This window comes from Mauremys reevesii, linkage group 26, assembly GCF_016161935.1.
Source record: "Mauremys reevesii isolate NIE-2019 linkage group 26, ASM1616193v1, whole genome shotgun sequence".
NCBI lineage: Eukaryota > Metazoa > Chordata > Testudines > Geoemydidae > Mauremys > Mauremys reevesii.
In genome coordinates, this window is record NC_052648.1 from 8505071 (window position 1) to 8524495 (window position 19425).

The 19425-nt window shown below is 62.1% G+C and overlaps 1 protein-coding gene across 4 annotated transcripts; it reads right to left on the reverse strand.

The window, feature by feature from the left end:
• Positions 1–4420: 4420 nt before the first annotated feature.
• Positions 4421–17916, reverse strand: CREB3L3 (cAMP responsive element binding protein 3 like 3). Of its 4 annotated transcripts, none has more exons than XM_039515267.1 (10): positions 17755–17916; positions 13705–13841; positions 12551–12827; positions 10889–11007; positions 9371–9508; positions 8504–8610; positions 8111–8179; positions 7655–7739; positions 6484–6580; positions 4421–5576 (listed from the first exon to the last, which is right to left on the reverse strand). In XM_039515267.1, exons 2-10 carry the CDS (start codon positions 13837–13839, stop codon positions 5245–5247), a joined length of 1359 nt encoding a protein of 452 aa, XP_039371201.1. In that variant the 5' UTR covers positions 13840–13841; positions 17755–17916; the 3' UTR covers positions 4421–5244. The 4 variants fall into 4 exon arrangements, with proteins under 4 accessions (XP_039371201.1, XP_039371202.1, XP_039371199.1 ...); XM_039515268.1 differs by having other exon boundaries at positions 9371–9505; positions 12551–12830; XM_039515265.1 differs by having other exon boundaries at positions 12551–12830.
• Positions 17917–19425: the final 1509 nt, after the last annotated feature.

Consider the following 19425-nt stretch of genomic DNA (forward strand, 5'->3'; position numbering starts at 1 on the left):
TGGGCGAGGCTGTAATTTTCGTCCTCGCGGCCTTCTCATCCAGGGCAGTAATTACAGCGCTGGTGGCTGGTGCATTTTAATCAGCCTTTCCCCGACTCCAAGGCTGTGAGAAGTGACTATTGGCATTTTTGTACAAAGAGCCCTGGCTGGATACGTCCGCTAGCCAGCGCCGTGCATTGCAAAGGGGGGGAGCTGCCGCTGGAGTGCTCCTTCCACACGGCGCCTCTGCATTAACGCCGTCCTGCCGTCCTCACTCGGGCAAAACTTCCCTTGCGCTCTAGGGGGGTCATGCCTGAATAAGAGCAGAGCAAAAGGACCTGACCCTGGGAGCTCCTCGTTATTATGGTGGTGCCAAGAGGCCCCCCCCCAACCAAGCTCAGGGTCCCACTGCGCCAGGCGCTGTACAAGCACAGAAGAGGAGGCAGCCTTCCCCCAAAGAGCTGACAATCGCAACAGACCAAGAGGGAAAGTGACTCACCCAAGGTCAAACAGCAGCGCAGTAGCAGAGCGGGCACTAGCTCCCTGGTCTGCTGAGTCCCCATCCAGTGCTCTATCCTCCGGACCACGCTGCCTCACTGGGAGTTCCCGGAGCCTCCACACCTCTCCTTGACTCTGGGAGGCGCTGAGGGGGGCTTGGGCCCATGCCTCTGCCGTCCCCTATGGCAGTGCTGGCTCTGAGTCAGCTGCTGTGCTCAGCCCCTGCTCCAGCCATTTCCTTTCGGGAAGCAGATTGATGCCTGGGGAAACTGAGGCTGAGGACGAAAGCAAGGCAGGGCTGCGAACAAGCAGAGCTGTTCTCTGGAGCGCAGGCCCCAGGGAGCTGCCAGCCCGGGAATGTGCTCACCCGGGGTACGGGAATCAGGCAGGAACCCTGCGTGTGGCTCAGGGACAGAGGCCTAGATCATCCTAACAGCCTCACGACCCTTTGAGGATCAGGGGCCAGATTGGGTGGAGCTCTGCTCTGCCTTCTTCCCTCCTGATCCAACTTCTCTCTGCCACGCCCAGCCCGGGACTGCCCTGCTCAACTTCTGCTGCGACATCAAGGCCAAATCCCAAGGGTCCTTACTCGGTTTGCACTCTGGCACATTCCCTTTGCCGCCAAGGGGAGTTTGCCCAAGCACGGGACTTCAGGATCTGCCCCTTGCCACACGCGGCCACTGAAATGCAGCCACTTCTGGGGTGGAGGGGAGAGCGGAAGCCAACTGGCTACCCCCTGGCGGGAGGTGGAGGGGAAATGTGGGCTAAGGACACCAGGGTAAATCCATAACAATGCCCAGCCCTGATTCCTGCCCACCAGTAATTTTCTCCCTCTCCTCCCCATGTTCTCCTGGCCTGTTTGCCCCACAGCCTAACAGGGAGAACCAGCCTCTCACTCTTCTCTCTCGATGTCAGTTAGGAGCTCAGGGTGCCTGTGGCAAACTCCATCTATCTATCAGGCATCAAAGGGTAAAAGCTCCCCCCACCCCTGCCCCAGCCGTGGTATCTCACAGCCCCTCCTCGCACCTCGGCCCCCTGGGTTCTGCCCATGTTGTGGTCAGGACCTCGCCTGATGAAAGCTGAGTGCAGAGGAACAGGGCATTGGCCCAGCGAGGCTGAGGTCTGTCTCCAGCCAGGGCCCAGGCCTAGTGCTACGAGGGAAGGGAAAGGCTCCTCCTGGTACAGTGGGCTCAAGGCTGCATGTAATGAAGGAGACGCTGCGCCCCAAAGAGCGTCGCTACCCAAAGGCTCCCCGAGCAGCGTGCAGCCTGCACAGGCAGAACTCCCGCCCCCTCTGCCGGAATGCGGCCACCTCTGGGCTGCCCCAGCCGCTCCTCCAGAGGGGGGCGGAGGTTCCCTTCTTGGCCGGCGGAGCGTGGCCATGGTCCAGTGTAGAATGGGACTGGGACGCCCGGCTTCGCCCCTTCGCAGCTGGACAAGTGGCAACACGGATACCTGGGCACCACATTTGTCCTCTGCAAATAATGTTCATCTTTGCCCTCCTGCAGGCCCCTTGACGTGCAGAGGGGCCAGCTTCTCTCTGCCAGCACAAGTGCCCCCCAGGAGGACCTGATTAAAGAGCAAGGTGACAGCTGGGGCTAATCATGAGCCGAAGACAGGTGTGAATGGGGAGGGGCCTTTACAAGGAATGGCAGGCGGGCTCTGGGGGAGGCTGAGGACAGCAAAGCAGCACTGGGGTAAGTCTGCTGCCCGTCCTGAGCCGGCGCGCCAGGGCCGGGACGCAGGAGAGGGCTGAGGGCCTTAGACCAGCGGTGGGGCGACTCTGCCAGCCTTGGAAGCCAGGAAGAGGCTTGGAAGGTCTCCTGCGGGGAAGGCCGGGGCGGCCGTGCTGCTGAAAGGGCAGGTGAGTCTGGATGGTGTGGAAGCTGCTGGAGCAGGGGTGTGCGGCGTGACGTGGGACTGTGTTTTGGGACTGCCCCAGACCAGGTGCACCGTGCGGGGAATAAATACAACACGAATTGGGCTTTCCAGGACACCGGGCCGTTTATGGGATAACCAGCTGGCTGCGGGTAGGGTCCTACTGGCCCCAAGAGAACTTGTGGTGGAGTCTCTAAGGGTGGGTCCAGACGGCCATTAACAACAGAGGTGGTAAGGTTGCAGCCGCAGCCCAAGCATCTGCACCAGTCGCCCGAGCCCTGCATGCCCGAGCCAGCTGGCCCGGGCCAGCCGCTGGTGGCTGATTGCAGTGTAGACACCCCCTATAAGACCAAACCTAAGAGCCCAGGAGACTCAATCTTCTGGTGATCTCCTAGCCCGGCCCTGCCCTGGGGGGCAGAGGGGAGTCAGCCAGCAATGGGGGGGACTTGGACTCCTGCCCTCTAGGAACGAAGGGGACGTGCCTGCAGCGCCCCCTTCTGCCCCTGCCCCGACGCTCTGCTGAGCGGTGGTTGCATTTGTGATGCACGCACCTGCCCGGCCCGTGACCCTCCGCTGGGATTTGCAGCCAGGTCTCCAGCAAGGAAAGGCCGACGCCTCCTTATTCTCACTGTGCCCCCCCGCCTCTGTACCTGCCCCCTCCTCCTTCAGTCCCACGGGTCTGCCACTCCCAAGGACCATGTGCCCTCAGCCCTCACCACCCAGGAAGTGCTACCAGGCCCCTGCTTCGTTGTTCAGCCAGCCACCACCGTATGGTCCTGGACACATTTATCCGGCCCTGCCCGGGTATCCCTCCCCCAGCTGCTCGCCTCTCCCTGGCATTAGTCTTACCCCTTGCCCTGCCCCCCCAGTTCTGTGCTAGCTCTCTCCTGCGGCTCCCCCATCCATGAGTGAGTGCCAAAGGGGGCAGCGTAAAGCCGTGCGGGCACTGGTGGAGCGGGAAGCCGGGCCAGGGTTTCCTCCTTGCTACAAGGGAATCTGCAGGAGGAGGGAGCCCCCTCCCCACAGTGCCCTGCCTGCCCCCATCCCCCGCGGGGCTGATTTTCCGGAGCCTCTGCAGCTCCCATTGACTTGGGTGCTCGGCATGTCTGAAAATCTGGTCACAGGGAGAGGGCGGGGGAAGCGTCCTCGGGGTGGGGGTGGGGTGGAAAGCCACGGGCACTCGGGTGCTGGCCTTTGGCCATCCCAGCGTTGGCCAACCCCATACACCTTCCTGGTTCCACCCCGGCCAAACTCCACAGCTGTTTCTTCCAAAATAGTTTATTAGGAGACGAAAACTCAGGCTTAAAAAAAAAAATCCCCCTTCCCCCCCAAACACAGAGAAACACCAAATATCCCAGCATCCCCTGCCAGGCCCCTCCTGGCCATGTGGGCCTCCCCTGGCGTGTGCCCCACTCTAGCCAGGGACACAGGCTGCCCTGGCACCAGCTGGATTTCACAGGCCTCCCTCTGGGGAAGGGCTCTGAGGCCCCAGGCGGGGTCAGTCGCCACCACCTCAGGGGTTCTCCCTATGCCTCCCTCCCAGGATATTAGCCTGGGGAACAGGGTCCCCGAGGGATGTGGGGGAGGCACCCAGGCAGGGCTCACGCTGCCTTGCTTAGGGGGTTCAGTTCCAGCATCTTGGCACTGGCATCCCGTCGATTGTCGGGGGCCCCGTGCACATGACCTCCGGCAGTCTCTCTCTCTCTCTCTCTCACACGTACAGCTCCAGACGCTCCGCCTCTGCCTGGCGGCTAAGCCGGATCCCAGCATGGGGCCTGGTGCATCGCAGCTGCCAGGCGCGGTCAGTGCTGCTTCGCTGAACTCTGGAGCGAGCTCCTGGCTCCTGAGGGGTTGTGCCCCCGCCAGCTGTGCCTGGCCATTTCAACTCCCCACCCCATCCCCTCCGTGCACCCCAGGAGAGGCAGTGCTAGGAGCAGGCAGAGCCCAAGCTCCCTAGCCAGCATCCCCAGGGCCTGCCTTGAGTATTAACCAGCTCCGCACACGCTGGGGAGAGCAACCTGTGGCTTTCCAGCCCTTCCCCCGCCCTTTCCACGAAGGGCCTTGCGCCTCTCTCAGACAGGAGCAGATCCCATTTGGAAACTGCACGGGCCCCTTCCCCGCTGCCTCTGGATCCCCCTGCCCCCCCCAGCTGCTCCAGGCTGCCCAGATGCCTGCAGAGTGGAGCTGCAGGGCGGCCCGGTTTCCGCCTTTGAGGTGATTTGGGGGCTACGCACCCAGAGGCCACACACCGTGGGGCCGGGAGGGGACCGACCCCGTCCCTTTCCGCGGAGCAGCCTGTGCCTGGGCGGCTCTGTGCAGGTCCCGGCTTCCCCTCCCCAAGCCGAGGGAGCACAGAGAAGAGACTCGAATGTGGAGCTGGACGGGCAGCGCTGGGATCAACGTCTCCAGTCCCAGAGGGATGTCACCAAAAGGGGGGAAGGGGCAGTGAAGGAAGGGGAAATGTCAGACAATTTGCAGGGAAACCTCCCAGTCCAGGGAATCCACAGGGGACCTGGTGGGAGCCCCGTGCTTAGGCAGCAACCGTGCCCCAACCCGGGGGGGGGACGGGGGTGGAAGGCTGGATGGGGGCTGGAGAGTCTTGTTCCCCTGCAGCTCTGGCCTGGGTGAAACGGCAGCTGCCCAGGGGCCAGGCTCCCCTCCCCTGCGCATGCTGGAGCTGCCGAGGAGCCAGCTGCCCCCCCTCTTTTTACCCCCCTTCTCTCTCACTGGTTCACCACACGCGCTCTGCCCCCCTGCCCCCGGGCAGGCCCCCAGGGCAGCACTCCCATCAGTGCCCCCCCCCGCCCCGGCTGGAGTCCTGGCCAGCGGCGCCCGGCCCTCCCGCTCATGCCGTCGCTGGCCGGGCGTGGGGGACATGGCTGGGGGCGTTCACAGCTCCTCGGCCGGCTCCAGCCGCACCTGGCTGGGCTGGCTGGGCTCTGTCCAGGCCAGCGAGGCCGCGATGGGGCCGTCGTGACTCAGCCCCTCCAAGTCCGAGTGTCCGTCCTGCGGCAGGGCCCCCGTCCCGTTGGCCTGTGGAGCCTCTGCCTGGGGCCTGGCGAGAACGTGGCTGCTGAGGAATTTGCGGAGGACGCTCTGGGCCTCGCCGGCATACTCCGTCCACACGGGATTCTCCGGCTCCTGGGGGCTCTCGGCAGCATCCTTCCTCAGGGCATAGACCACGCGGGAGGAGGCATCGTTATGGAGAGACCTGGAGAACACTGCCACGGGGTGGCGGAGGGGGGAACGATCAGTGGGGTGTCTCCCAGCGCCAGCCGCCCAGCACCAGGCCCTTCCCCCCGCCCTTCCTCCACAAGTTGTGAGAATCATTCTGCACCCGATCATTCTTTATGGGGCACGGAAATTGCTCTACCAGGCAGCCACCTCTGGGGTGGAACTGGACAGCTGCGTAATAGCATATGGCAGTGCTGCCTCGGCATCGCATTCTCCTGGCGCTGAAATGCAGCCACCTCTGGGCTGGAACCGGACAGCGTAATAGCATATGGCAATGGTGCCCCGTGATCGTGTTCTCCCGGTGCTGAAATGCAGCCACCTCTGGGGTGGAACGCGGCAACTGCTTAACAGCTCACAGCAACCCCGCAGTGCTCTGCGGTCCCAGAAATGAAAAAGAACCAATGTCTAGTGAAAGCTCCATGGGGCATTCAGGAAGGCAGGGCTACCCAGGTTGGCATTCCGACCGCAAAAAAAAAAAAGTGACGGGGGAATTTTTATTAAACCAAATTTTAATGTAAAGCCCTTGGGTTTTACTTTGATTGGGAAGATGGCACCTTCCCAGCCCAGCCCCTGAATGGCGGGGGTGGGGGTACTGCCTGTGGACAAGGGTTTCGCTTTAGCCCTGCTTACCCCTCCACCGATGTCGTCTCACATCAGTATCCTCCTGGTGTTACATACTGAGAAACTGAGGCACGGACGTGGGGACAGTGCCTTGGTCACCCAGCGAGTCATGGCAGAGCTGGGCTTGAAAGCAGCTGTCCTGTTGCCCAGACCTTAACCACAACACTGTCCATTGCCAGTGGGTCTGGGCAGGAGCCCTCAGCTCCCAGGGAGCAGCCGGCATGTTGCGGACCCCTGGACTCCCACTGCATTCTGCACATTACCAGCACGTACCTCTCACCGGCCCAAAGTCACCTTCCGGCTCCGCTTGATTGGGGGTGAAGGGGCTGATGGAGGGGAAGACGATCAGGGCGAAGGAGAGCAGCAGCACCTGCGAGCCGGAGGGAGAGAGAGATCAGCTGGCCCCCCCGGAGAGTCACGGTCTCCTGGCCCCCCTGCCTGTGGGTTGGGGGGGGCAAGAGCAGGGGAACTTGGGTACCAGCCAGAGGACCTACTTCAACTTCCCTAGAGACACTGGGAGCAGGTCATGAGTCGGTGTCTGTCTGTCTTCCATCCCCATTCATACCCCAATGTCTGCCTGTCTGTCTGTCTGTCCGTCCATCCCCATCCTCAGTCTGTCTATCCATCCATCTCCATCCATACCCCTCTGTCTGTCTGTGTGTCCATCCATCCATCCCCATTCATACCCCAATGTCTGCCTGTCTGTCCGTCCATCCCCAGCCTCAGTCTGTCTATCCATCCATCCATCCCCATTCATATCCCTCTGTCTGTCCATCCATCCATCCCCATTCATACCCCAATATCTGTCTGTCTGTCTGTCCATCCCCAGCCTCAGTCTGTCTATCTGTCTATCCATATCCCTCTGTCTGTCCATCCATCCATCCCCATTCATACCCCAATGTCTGTCTGTCTGTCCGTCCATCCATACCCCCAATGTCTATCTGTCCATCTATCCCTATTCATACCCCTCTGTCTGTCCATCCATCCCCATTCATACCCCTCTGTCTGTCTCGCTCTCTTTCTATCCCCATTCATCCCACGTCTCTCTGACTCTCTATCAGCCCCGTACACTCTGTGGTGTTCGTCTGCCCGCCTGTCCATCTGCCCTTCCTTGCCTGTGCCTCTTCCCGTAGTATCAGAGCGCCATCCTGTGGTCAGCAGCAGTGGGGGGGGGGCAAAGCTCCACGGAGCCAGACCATGCCAGAGCCCACCCCCAGCACAGAGGCAATGGCAGAGCCGGGGGTGCTGTTGGTGCAGCCCCCAGCTGCTGCTGCGCCATACCCCACCCCCCACAGGAATAGGGGTCTCGTGGCTACATGGAGGCAGTGGGGGGAAGGGAGATGGAGGGGGCCCAGGAAGTCTTGCCCTGCAGAGCCCGCCCCCCCGCTCCCCTTGCCCAGGCCCAGCCCCCCTTGGGGGCATCAGCAGAGAGATCTCCACGCACCGCGATGCAGGTCCCCGTCTGGGCGGCTTTGTTAGTCGACTGCACCACGAGGGTCTGGAGTTTCCTCAGTTGCTCCAGGAGGGACCTGGACACAGAAAAGACGCGGTCAGAGGCAGGCGCTGAATGGGGGGCACTGCCCCCCCCCCCCGTGGGGCCCCTGGGGCAGACCCATCCCTCGGGGCAGTTAGAACCAGAGAGCGGCGTGGTCAGGCACCAGGGGGCGGCAGGGCCGAAGTGGGTGACTTGTGCCAAGTGCAGGGAGCCAGCCTGCCCTGATGGCCGAGGTGGGAGCTTGCAGGGCCATCTCCAGGGGGGATCTGGGCAGCTTTCACTTCCAGGGGGGCTGGAGGAGGCATCCCCTGGGCTCTCTTTGCAGCTGGATCGCCCGGCTATTCAGGTTAAGGGGGAGGCAGCCAGTGCCCCCATCCCTCCCCGCAGCAGGGAGCTGGGACTCACGAGTTCTGCTTCTCCAGGTGCAGCACTTTTCTTTGCAGTTCCTGGTTCTGCGTCGTGCAGGCCGACATCCTGGGGGGAGAAGCGGGGGGAGGTGTGAGCCGGGAAAGGGGCGGGGGCAGAGATAGGAACTGGGGTGGGGGCAGAGACGGCTCCGTGGGGCAGGGCTGGGTGGGAACTAGGTAGAGACATGAAGCAGGTTCCCGTCTCTCTAGAGAGAGGCCCCGAGCCTGCACCGCCCACATCCCAGCCCAGGGGCATTGTGCCCCCGTGGCCCAGCGGTAAATGACTGCACGAGGTGCAGAGCACCGGGGAGCGGGGCCCAGAGCCAGCCGGCTCCAGCCTGAGGCAGGCAGCTCCTGCTCGGCTGTGTGGAGAGGGCAGCTGGGGTCTCACCGGCTCTCCAGCCCGTCGATATATTCCTTCTTCTTCTTCCGGCTTTCCTGAGCCGACTGCTTATTGCGGATCTTCCTACGGATCTTCTTCAGCACCCGCTCCTCGTACTGCCGGAGAGAAGGGCAGAGCCCGGACCGTGGCGCTGGGGGTGGGACTCCCTGACGGGGGTCTTTCCTAGCCCACAGCCCATCACCCTGCGGCCCTGGAGAATAGATACTACTGTGCACCTCTCACTGGGGGGGCTGGAATGCTCTGCAGGGAGCAGTTACCTGACCCCCCCACACCAAGATGGGAAACTGAGGCACCGAGAGGGGAGGGGACCTGCTCAAGGCCCCCCAGTGGATAGGACCCAGGAGTTCTGACACTAACCAAACTCCCTCGGCTGAGATGGCCCAGCGGGGAGCACAGGTTCTGGGGATGGCGAACAAGCCGGCCCCGCCGCTCTCCCTCCCCTAGCCCCACAGGGCTGATTTCTCCTGTGTGAACAACCCGCTTCCCCCCAGGGCCTAGGCATCCACCCAGACCTGACCTACAAGCCACCCCCGTGGCCCATCCACTGTCCCTCGCCCCCACCCAGGCTCCGCCGCTGGGGTCCAGTTCAACCCTGGGGGGAGCGAGTACCACCACACCGCTGGAGCCGGTGGCACGGCCGTGGCCTACACCAGGCCTAGATTTGGTCCAGGAGCCAACAGCAGGCCAGAACCTACGGCTGCGTCCACAATGAGCCCAGCAGGGACCCCTGTTCCATGGGCCCTCCAGGCCTCCGACCCCCTCCACGCCTACCCCGCTGGCTCTCCATGCACTGGAAGGATAAGGCTCAGCTGTAAAGGTGACCCCAGGGGATCCCGTCCCTTGGCCTCTCCTTACCTTGGTGAGGGGAAGCTGGGTGGGCAGCGTGACCCCCTCCTTGGCCAGCAGCTTCTTCTCATCCTCTGTCAGCACCAGCTCCTGGCAGTGCCCGTGACTTTGTCTCAGCAGCGCTGGGGTCATCAGCTGCTGCTGCTGCTGCGTCAATGGCACCAATGTGTTACCCCTGGGAGCACCTTGCCCCCTGCCCCCGCCCCGGTGCTGCTCCGAAAGCCCGGCCACACGGACATCCTACCCGCTGGGGGGACCATCCCAGGGGGCAGGGCCAGCCCACCTGACCCCTCTGCAGACCTCCAAGTGAACCTGCTAATGAACTCCTAATTAACACACGCTTGGCCCAGCTGGCCATTTCCCTGCAGCTCACGCTGTCATGTACAACAGATGCCCCGCTCTGCTCTGGGGAGATTTTACATCCCTTTGCGCAGGTGCAAATGACTGTGCAAGGTGCAGGACAAGAGAGAATCGGGCTCTTTGGGCCTGACCTCCTGCAATCCAGTAATTACAGAGCAAATGGGGAAGGATGGATGGAGAGTGGATGGGAATGGATAGATGGATGGATATGGGGACAGGTGGAGGGATGGAGGATATAGAGAGATGGACAGATGGATACAGTGAGATTGGAGAGGATGGATGGATGGACGGGTGGACAGGTAGATGGAGTGGGGGATGGATAGTGGGTGGGGATTGATGGATATGTGGATGGATGGATGGACAGACAGGGGGACAGGTGGATGGATGGGGGGATGGATAGTGGGTTGGGATGGATGGATGGACGGGGGACAGATGGATGGAGGGCATGGATAGTGGGCGGGAATGGGTGGACAGGTGGATGGATGGGGGACAGGTGGATGGATGGGGGGATTGATAGTGGGTTGGGATGGGTGGACAGGTGGATGGATGGACGGATGGGGGGACAGATGGATGGATGCGGGGATGGATAGTGGGTTGGGATGGATGGACAGGTGGATGGATGGACACGGGGACAGATGGATGGAGGGGGGATGGATAGTGGGCGGGAATGGGTGGACAGGTGGATGGATGGGGGGATTGATGGTGGGTTGGGCTGGGTGGATAGGTGGATGGATGGATGGACGGACAGGGGGACAGGTGGATGGATGGGGGGATGGATAGTGGGTTGGGACGGGTAGATAGATGGATGGATGGATGGATGGAAGGACAGGTGGATAGATGGGGGATGGATAGTGGGTGGGAATGGGTGGACAGGTGGATGGATGGATGGACGGGAGGACAGGTGGATGGAAGGGGGGATGGATAGTGGGTTGGGATGGGTGGACAGGTGGATGGATGGATGGACGGACGGACGGACAGGGGGACAGGTGGATGGGGGATGGACAGTGGGTTGGGATGGGTGGACAGGTGGATGGATGGATGGATGGATGGATGGACGGACAGGGGGACAGGTGGATGGATGGGGGATGGACAGTGGGTTCGGATGGGTGGACAGGTGGATGGATGGAGAGTGCCTGGGGATGGGCAGGTGGAATGCAAGGCCCTCACCATCTCACAGCTGCTGGACAGCAGCAGGTCCTTCACCGTCAGGGTGCAGGAAGCGGCCATCTGAGCGGGAGCAGGCAGGTCGTGACTCTTCTCCGAGAAAAAACCAGGATTCCACATGTCTGGGATGAAGGACAAGGGGAGACGGGGGGTCAGTGTGACCAGTGCCCTGGGCCAGCTGACCAGCTTCTTGGTCGGGGTGTTAGCCGTGGTGTCCGGGCCCCAGTCCGCTCCACCCCCTGAGTCCCCTGCAGGACTCCCCCTCGCTGGAGTCCTGCTGGGCCTGATGCCACCTGCTTGGCACCCGGGCTCATCGCCGGCCCCCGCGCAGAGCGAGGGTGAAATGCCCCCGAGCCGGACTCCCGCCGCGCCCCGTGGGAGCGACTCACCACACGACACGGGGTGGAGGCTGATGGAGCATCAGGCCCTGAGGGTGCAGCTGAGCCTGGGACTTGGGGCTCCAGCTGCCAGACCCCCCCCCCCCCGCAGCTCCCCCCAACCCGCTCTGGCTGCAGGGCCCCGCTGGGCCGCGGATGGCTGCAACCAGCGGGATTTACCGCCATCTGCTGGTGACTCGGGGTTTTACCGGCAAGAGCCACTCGCGCTGCAGTTCCACGCGGGACGGGCCTGTGTGCTCGGGAAGGACCGCTCAGCCCCCGCGCACAGGCTGCGTGTGCACCCCTCTGCCCCCCTCCACTCCCCCCCAGTTCTGCACCCCAGGCTCCCCGCCGAGCCCCCCCCAGCTCCCTTCACCCCAGGCTTCCCACCTACCCCCCCCAGCTCTGCACCCCGGGCTCCCCACTGAGTCCCCCAGCTCTGCACCCCGGGCTCCCCACTGACTCCCCCAGCTCCCTTCACCCCGGGCTCCCCACTGCCCCCCCAGCTCTGCACCCCGGGCTCCCCACTGACCCCAGCTCCCTTCACCCCGGGCTCGACACTCACCCCCAGCTCTGCACCCCAGGCTCCCCGCCGAGCCCCCAGCTCCCTTCACCCCGGTCTCCCCACTGACCCCCAGCTCTGCACCCAGGCTCCCACTGACCCCAGCTCCCTTCACCCCAGGCTCCCCACTGACCCCATCTCTGCACCCCAGGCTCCTGCTGAGCCCCCTCCCAGCTCCCTTCACCCCAGGCTCCCCACTGACCCCATCTCTGCCCCGGGCTCCCGCCGAGCCCCAGCTCCCTTCACCCCGGTCTCCCACTGACCCCCAGCTCTGCACCCGGGCTCCCCACTGACCCCAGCTCCCTTCACCCCGGGCTCCCACTGACCCCAGTTCTGCACCCCAGGTTCCCCACTGACCCCCAGCTCCCTTCACCCCGGGCTTGACCTCACCCCAGATCTGCAGCCCTGGATCCCCACTGACCCCCCCATGCTCCCTTCACCCCTGTCTTGACACTCACCCCCCCAGCTCTGCACCTCGGGCTCCCCACTGACCCCCCCAGCTCCCTTCACCCCAGGCTCCCACTGCCCCCAGCTCTGCACCCGGGCTCCCCACTGACCCCCAGCTCCCTTCACCCCAGGCTCCCCACTGACCCCCATCTCTGCACCCCAGGCTCCTGCTGAGCCCCCCTCCCAGCTCCCTTCACCCCAGGCTCCCCACTGACCCCCCCATCTCTGCCCCCCGGGCTCCATGCTGAGCCCCCCCTCCAGCTCCACACCTGAACTCACCAAGGTCTATGGAGACTTCAGCCTCCCGCAGGTCAGCCCCAGGCAGGCTGGGAGCGGGCTGGGCCTGGGAGGCCTCCTGGTAGGGGTACGCTGGCTCACCGGGCCCCGGGCTGCCTGTGGGCACGTAGTGCTGGGGGCTGTCGAGCTGGTCCGAGTTCGGGTCCTCGGAGATGCCGCTGTCGCTGGCTGCAGGGGACCAGATCGAGGAGTCGGAGCCGGAGTCCCCTGAGCCCAGGATGGAGCTGAGGAAATCCTCGTTCTCCTGGGCACCGGGCAGCTGCTGGAGGAGAGACAGAAATGAGACCAGGAGACGAGTCACCCACAGGAGGGGGAAGCAGGGCATGGATGGAGGGCATCGGCTTGCCCATGGGCACGCCCTGCCAGAGCGTGAGCCAGCCGGGGGCGGGGGTGGGGCTGGGACTGAGGTTCCCGGCACTAGTGCATGGGGTGGGGATCCCAGTGCACCCAGGGGTGGGGATCCCAGTGCACCCAGGGGCGGGGAGGGGCTCCTGGCACTAGTGCATGGGGTGGGGATCCCAGTGCACCCAGGGGCGGGGAGGGGCTCCTGGCACTAGTGCATGGGGTGGGGCTCCCAGTGCACCCAGGGGCGGAGGGCTCCTGGCACTAGTGCATGGGGTGGGGATCCCAGGGCACCCCGGGGTGGGTAGCCCCGTGCACCCATGGGTGGGGTGGGGCTCCTGGCACTAGTCCAGGGGGTGGGGATCCCAGGGCACCCAGGGGTGGGGATCCCAGTGCACCCAGGGGCGGGGAGGGGCTCCTGGCACTAGTGCATGGGGTGGGGATCCCAGTGCACCCAGGGGTGGGGATCCCAGTGCACCCAAGGGTGGGGAGGGGCTCCTGGCACTAGTGCATGGGGTGGGGATCCCAGTGCACCGAGGGGTGGGGATCCCAGTTCACCCAGGGGCAGGGAGGGGCTCCTGGCACTAGTGCATGGGGTGGGGCTCCCAGTGCACCCAGGGGAGGGGGTGGGGTCGGCCTCCCCACCGGCACTAGTGCACTGCACTGGGCAGATTGGTCAGTGACTTCTTGGCCTCCCAGGCAGAGGGGTCCCTGGGGAACCCCTGGTTGGGAGACCAGGCCGGCGTTTCCCTCGTGCCCCTGCTGGCCCCGGCTCGGGGGGGGGGGGGACTCACACTCTGCTCTGGCCCAGGCCAGCCGGCCATGTGGCCCCCAAACTCCACGTTCCGGAGGATCCCGTCCTGCCGGTCAAAGAGCAGGTCCAGCAGCTCCAGGCTGTCGATGCTGCCCATTGGGCAGCTGGAGGCCATGTCTGCTGGGGAAGAGACACACCGTAAGGCCAGGCCAGCTCCCTGGGCACCCTGGGGTGCAGAGCTGGGGGGGTCAGTGGGGAGTCCAGGGTGAAGGGAGCTGGGGGGGTCAGTGGGGAGCCTGGGGTTCAGAGACCTGGCAGGGGGGCTCAGTGGGGAGCCCGGGGTGCAGAGCTGGGGGCTCGGTGGGAGCCCAGGGAGCAGAGCTGGGGTCAGCGGGGAGCCCGGGGGCAGAGCTGGGGGCTCGGCGGGGAGCCCAGGGAGCAGAGCTGGGGGGGCTCAGCAGGGAGCCCGGGGAGCAGAGCTGGGGGCTCAGCGGGGAGACCGGGGAGCAGAGCTGGGGGCTCAGCGGGAGCCCAGGAGCAGAGCTGGGGGGGCTCAGCAGGGAGCCCGGGGAGCAGAGCTGGGTGGGGGCTCAGCGGGGAGCCCAGGGAGCAGAGCTGGGGGGGCTCAGCAGGGAGCCCGGGGAGCAGAGCTGGGGGCTCAGCGGGAGCCCAGGAGCAGAGCTGGGGTGGGGGCTCAGCGGGGAGCCCAGGGAGCAGAGCTGGGGGGGCTCAGCAGGGAGCCCGGGGAGCAGAGCTGGGGGCTCAGCGGGGAGTCCGGGGAGCAGAGCTGGGGGGGCTCAGTGGGGAGCCCGGGGAGCAGAGCTGGGTGGGCTCAGCGGGGAGCCCGGGGTGCAGAGCTGAGGTGGGGGGCTCAGCAGGGAGCCCAGGGTGCAGAGCTGGGGGGGGGGGCTCAGCGGGGAGCCCAGGGAGCAGAGCGGGGGGGGCTCAGCAGGGATCCCGGGGGGCAGAGCTGGGGGGGGCCCCAGGGATATAGCGAGAACTAGGACGGGAGGGTCAAACCCTCCTGCCCTGCCCCCCCCCGGGGAATCATCTCCCCACCAGCTCCTCTCCCCTCTGCTTCATCAACGCGTTGCCTGGAATGTGCCGTGTCCCCCCCCCCCCCCCCGTCCTTGGGATGGGGATCCCCTCCCCCGCCGGCCCTGCCCCCAGGCCTGGAAGTGGGGACGGAGTCCAAGGGGTGCGGGGAGCATTCAGGTTCGTTCCCCTTCCCTCAGCATTGGCCATGGAGCCTAACCAGGCCTCGCGGCTGGGTTTATTGCCTCTTCCTAGAATCTCCCCCCACCCCTCCGCCCCCGCCCCCGCTCCCGCTCAGCCTGACTGGAGCCACATTTACTGCTGGACCCTGAACCTCCCGCTTTTCTCCCCGTCTGACTCTCTGCGTCTGCCCTGGCTGTCTCCAGCAGCGCCTCCTGCTGGGAGGGACCAACATTGCAGTGTTTCCCCAGCGTAGCGTAGGCAGGGGCTGGCCCTGGGCGGCTCCCTCGAGGCCCCCCCTTAGGGAAAGACAGGCCACTATTTCCCAAGGGGATGAGTGATTCTGGGAGGCTGATTTAAGTCACCGTTAAGGGGGCTGCTTTTCACCTGCCCCTCTGACTGTCGGGCCCTTTAAAGTGTCTCAGGTTGGGCACCCAAAGTTGCTAGTCACTGCTGAAAATCTTGGCTGTTGTGTAGACACAAAGAAGTGTGTGTGTGTGGGGGGGTGTCTTTGCCTTTGTGTGCCTGCGTGCATATGTGTGCACCAATACCCTTTAATGGAGGGAATACAAACACCTGCCCTGTGTTTCATAGCCCCTATACTGCCATTACCTAAGGGAGATTCTCCATTAGCTTAAGAGACAGGAAATGTCGTTGCACAGCCGAGTTCTCTCCCTGTTGCTATGCTGGAGTTCCCAGGGGCTGTGGGGAGCAGCGCAGGGACACCCAATAAGTCCTAAGTGGCTACGCTCTGTTCTATTGCTTCGCACCGCTCTGTTGGGCAGGGGTTGGCATTTTGATAGCTCTGAGCCTCCCTGCTTCCCCCATCTCTGCCATGCAGGAGGGAGGCTCCTGGGCCAAGCTGGTGACTAATAAAGGTCCCTCCAAACTGCTCCAAGCACAGGGGCTTCACCCCATTGGGTCCCCGGAGATCAGCTGTTCTCCTCCATACAGCAGGTCTCTGGGAATGGGCAGATGCCAGACTCCCTCCTGCATGTGCCAACCCCACCTCGCTGAGCCCCTGGAGACAAGGAAATGGTGCTGGCAAACCCCCAAAGGCCGGTTGTCAGGATGCACTGCTGACTTAGAGGAGGTGGCCATGCCAGCCACGGGGAGAGGGCCCTTGGCTGGACAGAAGTGTCCAAAGCACCCAAATATCCCACCCTCCTGCTTCACATAGGTGAGAACTTGGCTGGGCTCAGAGAGGCAAAGCAAGAGGCCCTGGAGCATCCTTGCTACATCCCGGGCCCTGGCTTGCGCCCGTAGGATAGTCCTCGGCCTGCAGAGCCCTTTCTGGTGGCCCCTGCGGCTGATAGAGCCGATGGAGGCGGATAGAGGACTGGGAGAGGGAGGTGTTAGCGGCTGCCATTGGGAGGTTAAGAGGGGAGGTGACTGGGTGCTGGGCTCACTCGGTGCCCATCTGAAATAACGAGCAGCTAATTGTTTCCTGGCAACCAGGAACCTCTGAGCTGACTCCTGCCTGGGACTCACTCCGCAGCTACAGAGCTGGGGTGATTTCATGGCTGTCCATTTTCTCCTGCCCCATCGCGTGGCCCTCCACAGAGTTCTGGGGCTGCCCTCGGGGTGCACGGGAGGGATCCAGTTGAGTGCCTCTCAGCTGGCACCCCCGCCTCTCTTTTTTAGGCTTCCCACAGAGAGCCAGAAAACAGCTACTCGACTTTGGGTCCTTCCCCCTCCAGGGGCAGGAGCTGGCTGAGCTGGGGGAGAGGACAGCAGATGTGAAACTGCTCTTACGCTTGATTTTAGCCACATCTGTGCCTAACTTGGGCTCTCGTTTCCCTGGTGCAATTCCAGCGCCGAGGGGCTCGCTTGTGTCGTACACCGGGAGGAATCGGAAATCGGTGGAACTGCACCCATCAGGGCTAACACAAGGACAAGGAGCGCCAGGCGCGCTGCAGGGCTCCCCCCAGTCTACCCCAGGCTAAAGCAAACTGTGGCCCGTTAATTCTTTATTTCTGCAAACACAACCCTCGGGCTCTGTAGTAACGGCCAGAAGGTTTTTCGTTCCAAACGGTTTTTCGATGCCAAACAGCTTTTCCTCGGGAAAGGGCCAATTTTGAAGAAATGTGGGGGCCTTTGTTGAAAAACCTGACGTTTCCTGCTTCAGCTACTGAATCATTTTGCTTGGCCACAAACCCGACGGTTTTTGGGTTGGAGTTTGGCTGGCCAAAATGTTTCAGTTTGGCGAAAACTTCGGCCGGCAAATCTTGACAAAGTCTCGTTTTGTTTTCATCTAAATCTTTTGCAGGTACCCAACAAATCAGTTCCCAGCCAGCTGCGCTCTGTAGCTACGCAGCCAGATTTTCAAAAGAGCTCAGCTCCCATCTAGGTACTTAACTACAGGACAGATACTCCAGATCTTACCCCCCCCAGCTGCCCCTGTTGTGCTATGAAGGACCAGCTGAGCTCTTGTGAAAATCTGGATACTTATTTGGCAGCCGTGCTGATTCATTTGTATCATATCACCTAGGACCCAGGTCTTGTGAAAATTCTGGCCCTAAGAAACAGACAGGTACCAGCATTAATCACATTTTATAGGCATCAGACGGATATTCAGTGATCGGATCTGGACTCAGTGCTTATAATGGAGATGCCAAATACCAATATCTGATGGCAAGTTTGAAAAATATAATGGAAAAAACCCACCACCCCAACCCGAGGCAGACCTTCTGGGTGGGACTAGCTAGTAACAGCAATCGGCTGTTATTAAATCACTCTTTGGCCAGTGGACTTTTCTGTCCCCCTGTCCCGACCTTTGTCCTGTTGTTTGTGTGGCACTGATAGCCAAACGCAGGGCTGCTAGGAAAAGACACCAAAAGGACAGATTTCTGGAGGAATTAGCCCATGGACTTACCTCTGTCTATAACCAAGTCCCACTCCAAGGGCCTCTGCTGATGTGGACTGGGGGTTCCCGGCGAACCCCGGGAATCACTGGTGGCTGGGATGAGTCTTCTCTCTCTCTCTGCTTCTCCCCAAAGCTTCTTTCACTCAGTGACAAAGTTTAAACTCCAACCGAGCAGAAATAGCGTCAAGGATTGCAAAACCCTCCCCGGTTCTGATTGGGCGAAGGGCTCTACACTGATTGACAGCTAGAGGGGAGCGGTAATGGCTGCGGGGAGCTGGGTAACTATTACCGAGATGTTTTTGTTGTTCTCCAAGCCGGGGTGGGCACTGGGCCGGCAGTGCAAAGTCCCAGCCCGCTCCGTCTCTCTGTGAACTCTCACCCACTTTCAGGAACAATTTCCCTTTTGCTAGACCAACGCGTCAGCATTAATCACATTTTCTGGGTGTCAGAAATAATCCCAGGGGCATTTGGAAGATGTTGCTTTGGACTCGTACCTTTATCTTATCCCGTATCATAAACACACTGAGCTGCCTTTCTGGCCTTCTGAGGCCAGGGTACAGGGCAGGACACCTGGATTCCTAGGTTCTACCCCCAGCTCTGGCCCTGACTTGCTGTGCAACACTGGTCCAAGTCACCTAACCTCAGTGCCTTGGTTTCCCCTCCTGTGAAATGGGGATAATGGTACTTACCTTCTTAAGCACTTTGAGATCGATGGATGTAAACCTCTAAGGAGTAGAAGGTTATTATCCTGCTCTGTCTTCTTTCTCCCTCAGTGGGCAGAATTCCCATATGGTACCAGGTGATGGAATGGGTGGAACTAACATCCTGAGGTCTGACCTGGCTCTTAATTGTACTGCCTGGACATTGACTTTAATGGAGTCACTCCAGATTTACGCCAGCATCAGTGACAACCCAATCAGGCCTCTTGGCTCTGGCCTGCCAGGTGCCTATGGGGCGATCGCACTGCTGGAGCAGCTCCACTGCAGCTTCTTCTAGCGCATGAGCTGTTCTCCCCAGTAGTGCAGTGGCTGAGCTTACCATGTTGCCCAGATACTAAGGTGATGGGCCCACTGGGAATCAGAGGAGACAGGCCACACGTCCTGAACTTCATAGAGCAGTCCAGTTTTGATGGGTCTGTTCCATGTCTGGCTGTTCGGCGAAGAGCCCAACGGCTAACCTCACCAGACAGGCAGCCACCCACACCAGGTAAGGCCTCTGGGAAGCCTTCGAGGGTAGGCCCATGTAGCTTGCACTGCAGTGACGCAGGCCTGGATGACAGCAGCAAGGCCTGGATCGGAGCGAAGCGGTCCCGAACGCCCAGCCAGACATAGCTGGAAAGAGGCCACTGCTCCTGCCTGAGATTCCGTCTCGTCCAGGCCAGGTATAAATCAACGGAGCTGCGAGGAACCAGTGGAGCTGGGCCTATTTATCCTAACTGAGGAGCCGGCCCTTTAAACTGAATGGCGGGTGGCATACCTAACTTACTGATCGGTTAGTTACTTACTTACTGCTGCAGTTAAGGTAAAACAAAGTCACCCAACAGTTACAAATTGCCCAGAGAAATGCAAATGAGAAATAAGGCACAAATGTTTAACGGCACAGGTGGTTGACCAACGGACCGAGCTCCCAAGGGAAGGGTGGATTCTCCATTTCTTGATGTCTTCGGACCAAGACTGGCTG

What these genes read in the sequence shown, in the direction of transcription:
- CREB3L3 (XM_039515265.1), bottom strand. Translation starts at nt 13,839, where the DNA reads ATGGCCTCCAGCTGCCCAATGGGCAGCATCGACAGCCTGGAGCTGCTG. An exon ending in CCCAGCTTCCCCTCACCAAG is followed by an intron (nt 8,611 to 9,370) that starts GTAAGGAGAGGC and finishes TCTCTCCGGCAG; the next exon opens with TACGAGGAGCGGGTGCTGAA. An exon ending in ATCGACGGGCTGGAGAGCCG is followed by an intron (nt 8,180 to 8,503) that starts GTGAGACCCCAG and finishes TTCTCCCCCCAG; the next exon opens with GATGTCGGCCTGCACGACGC.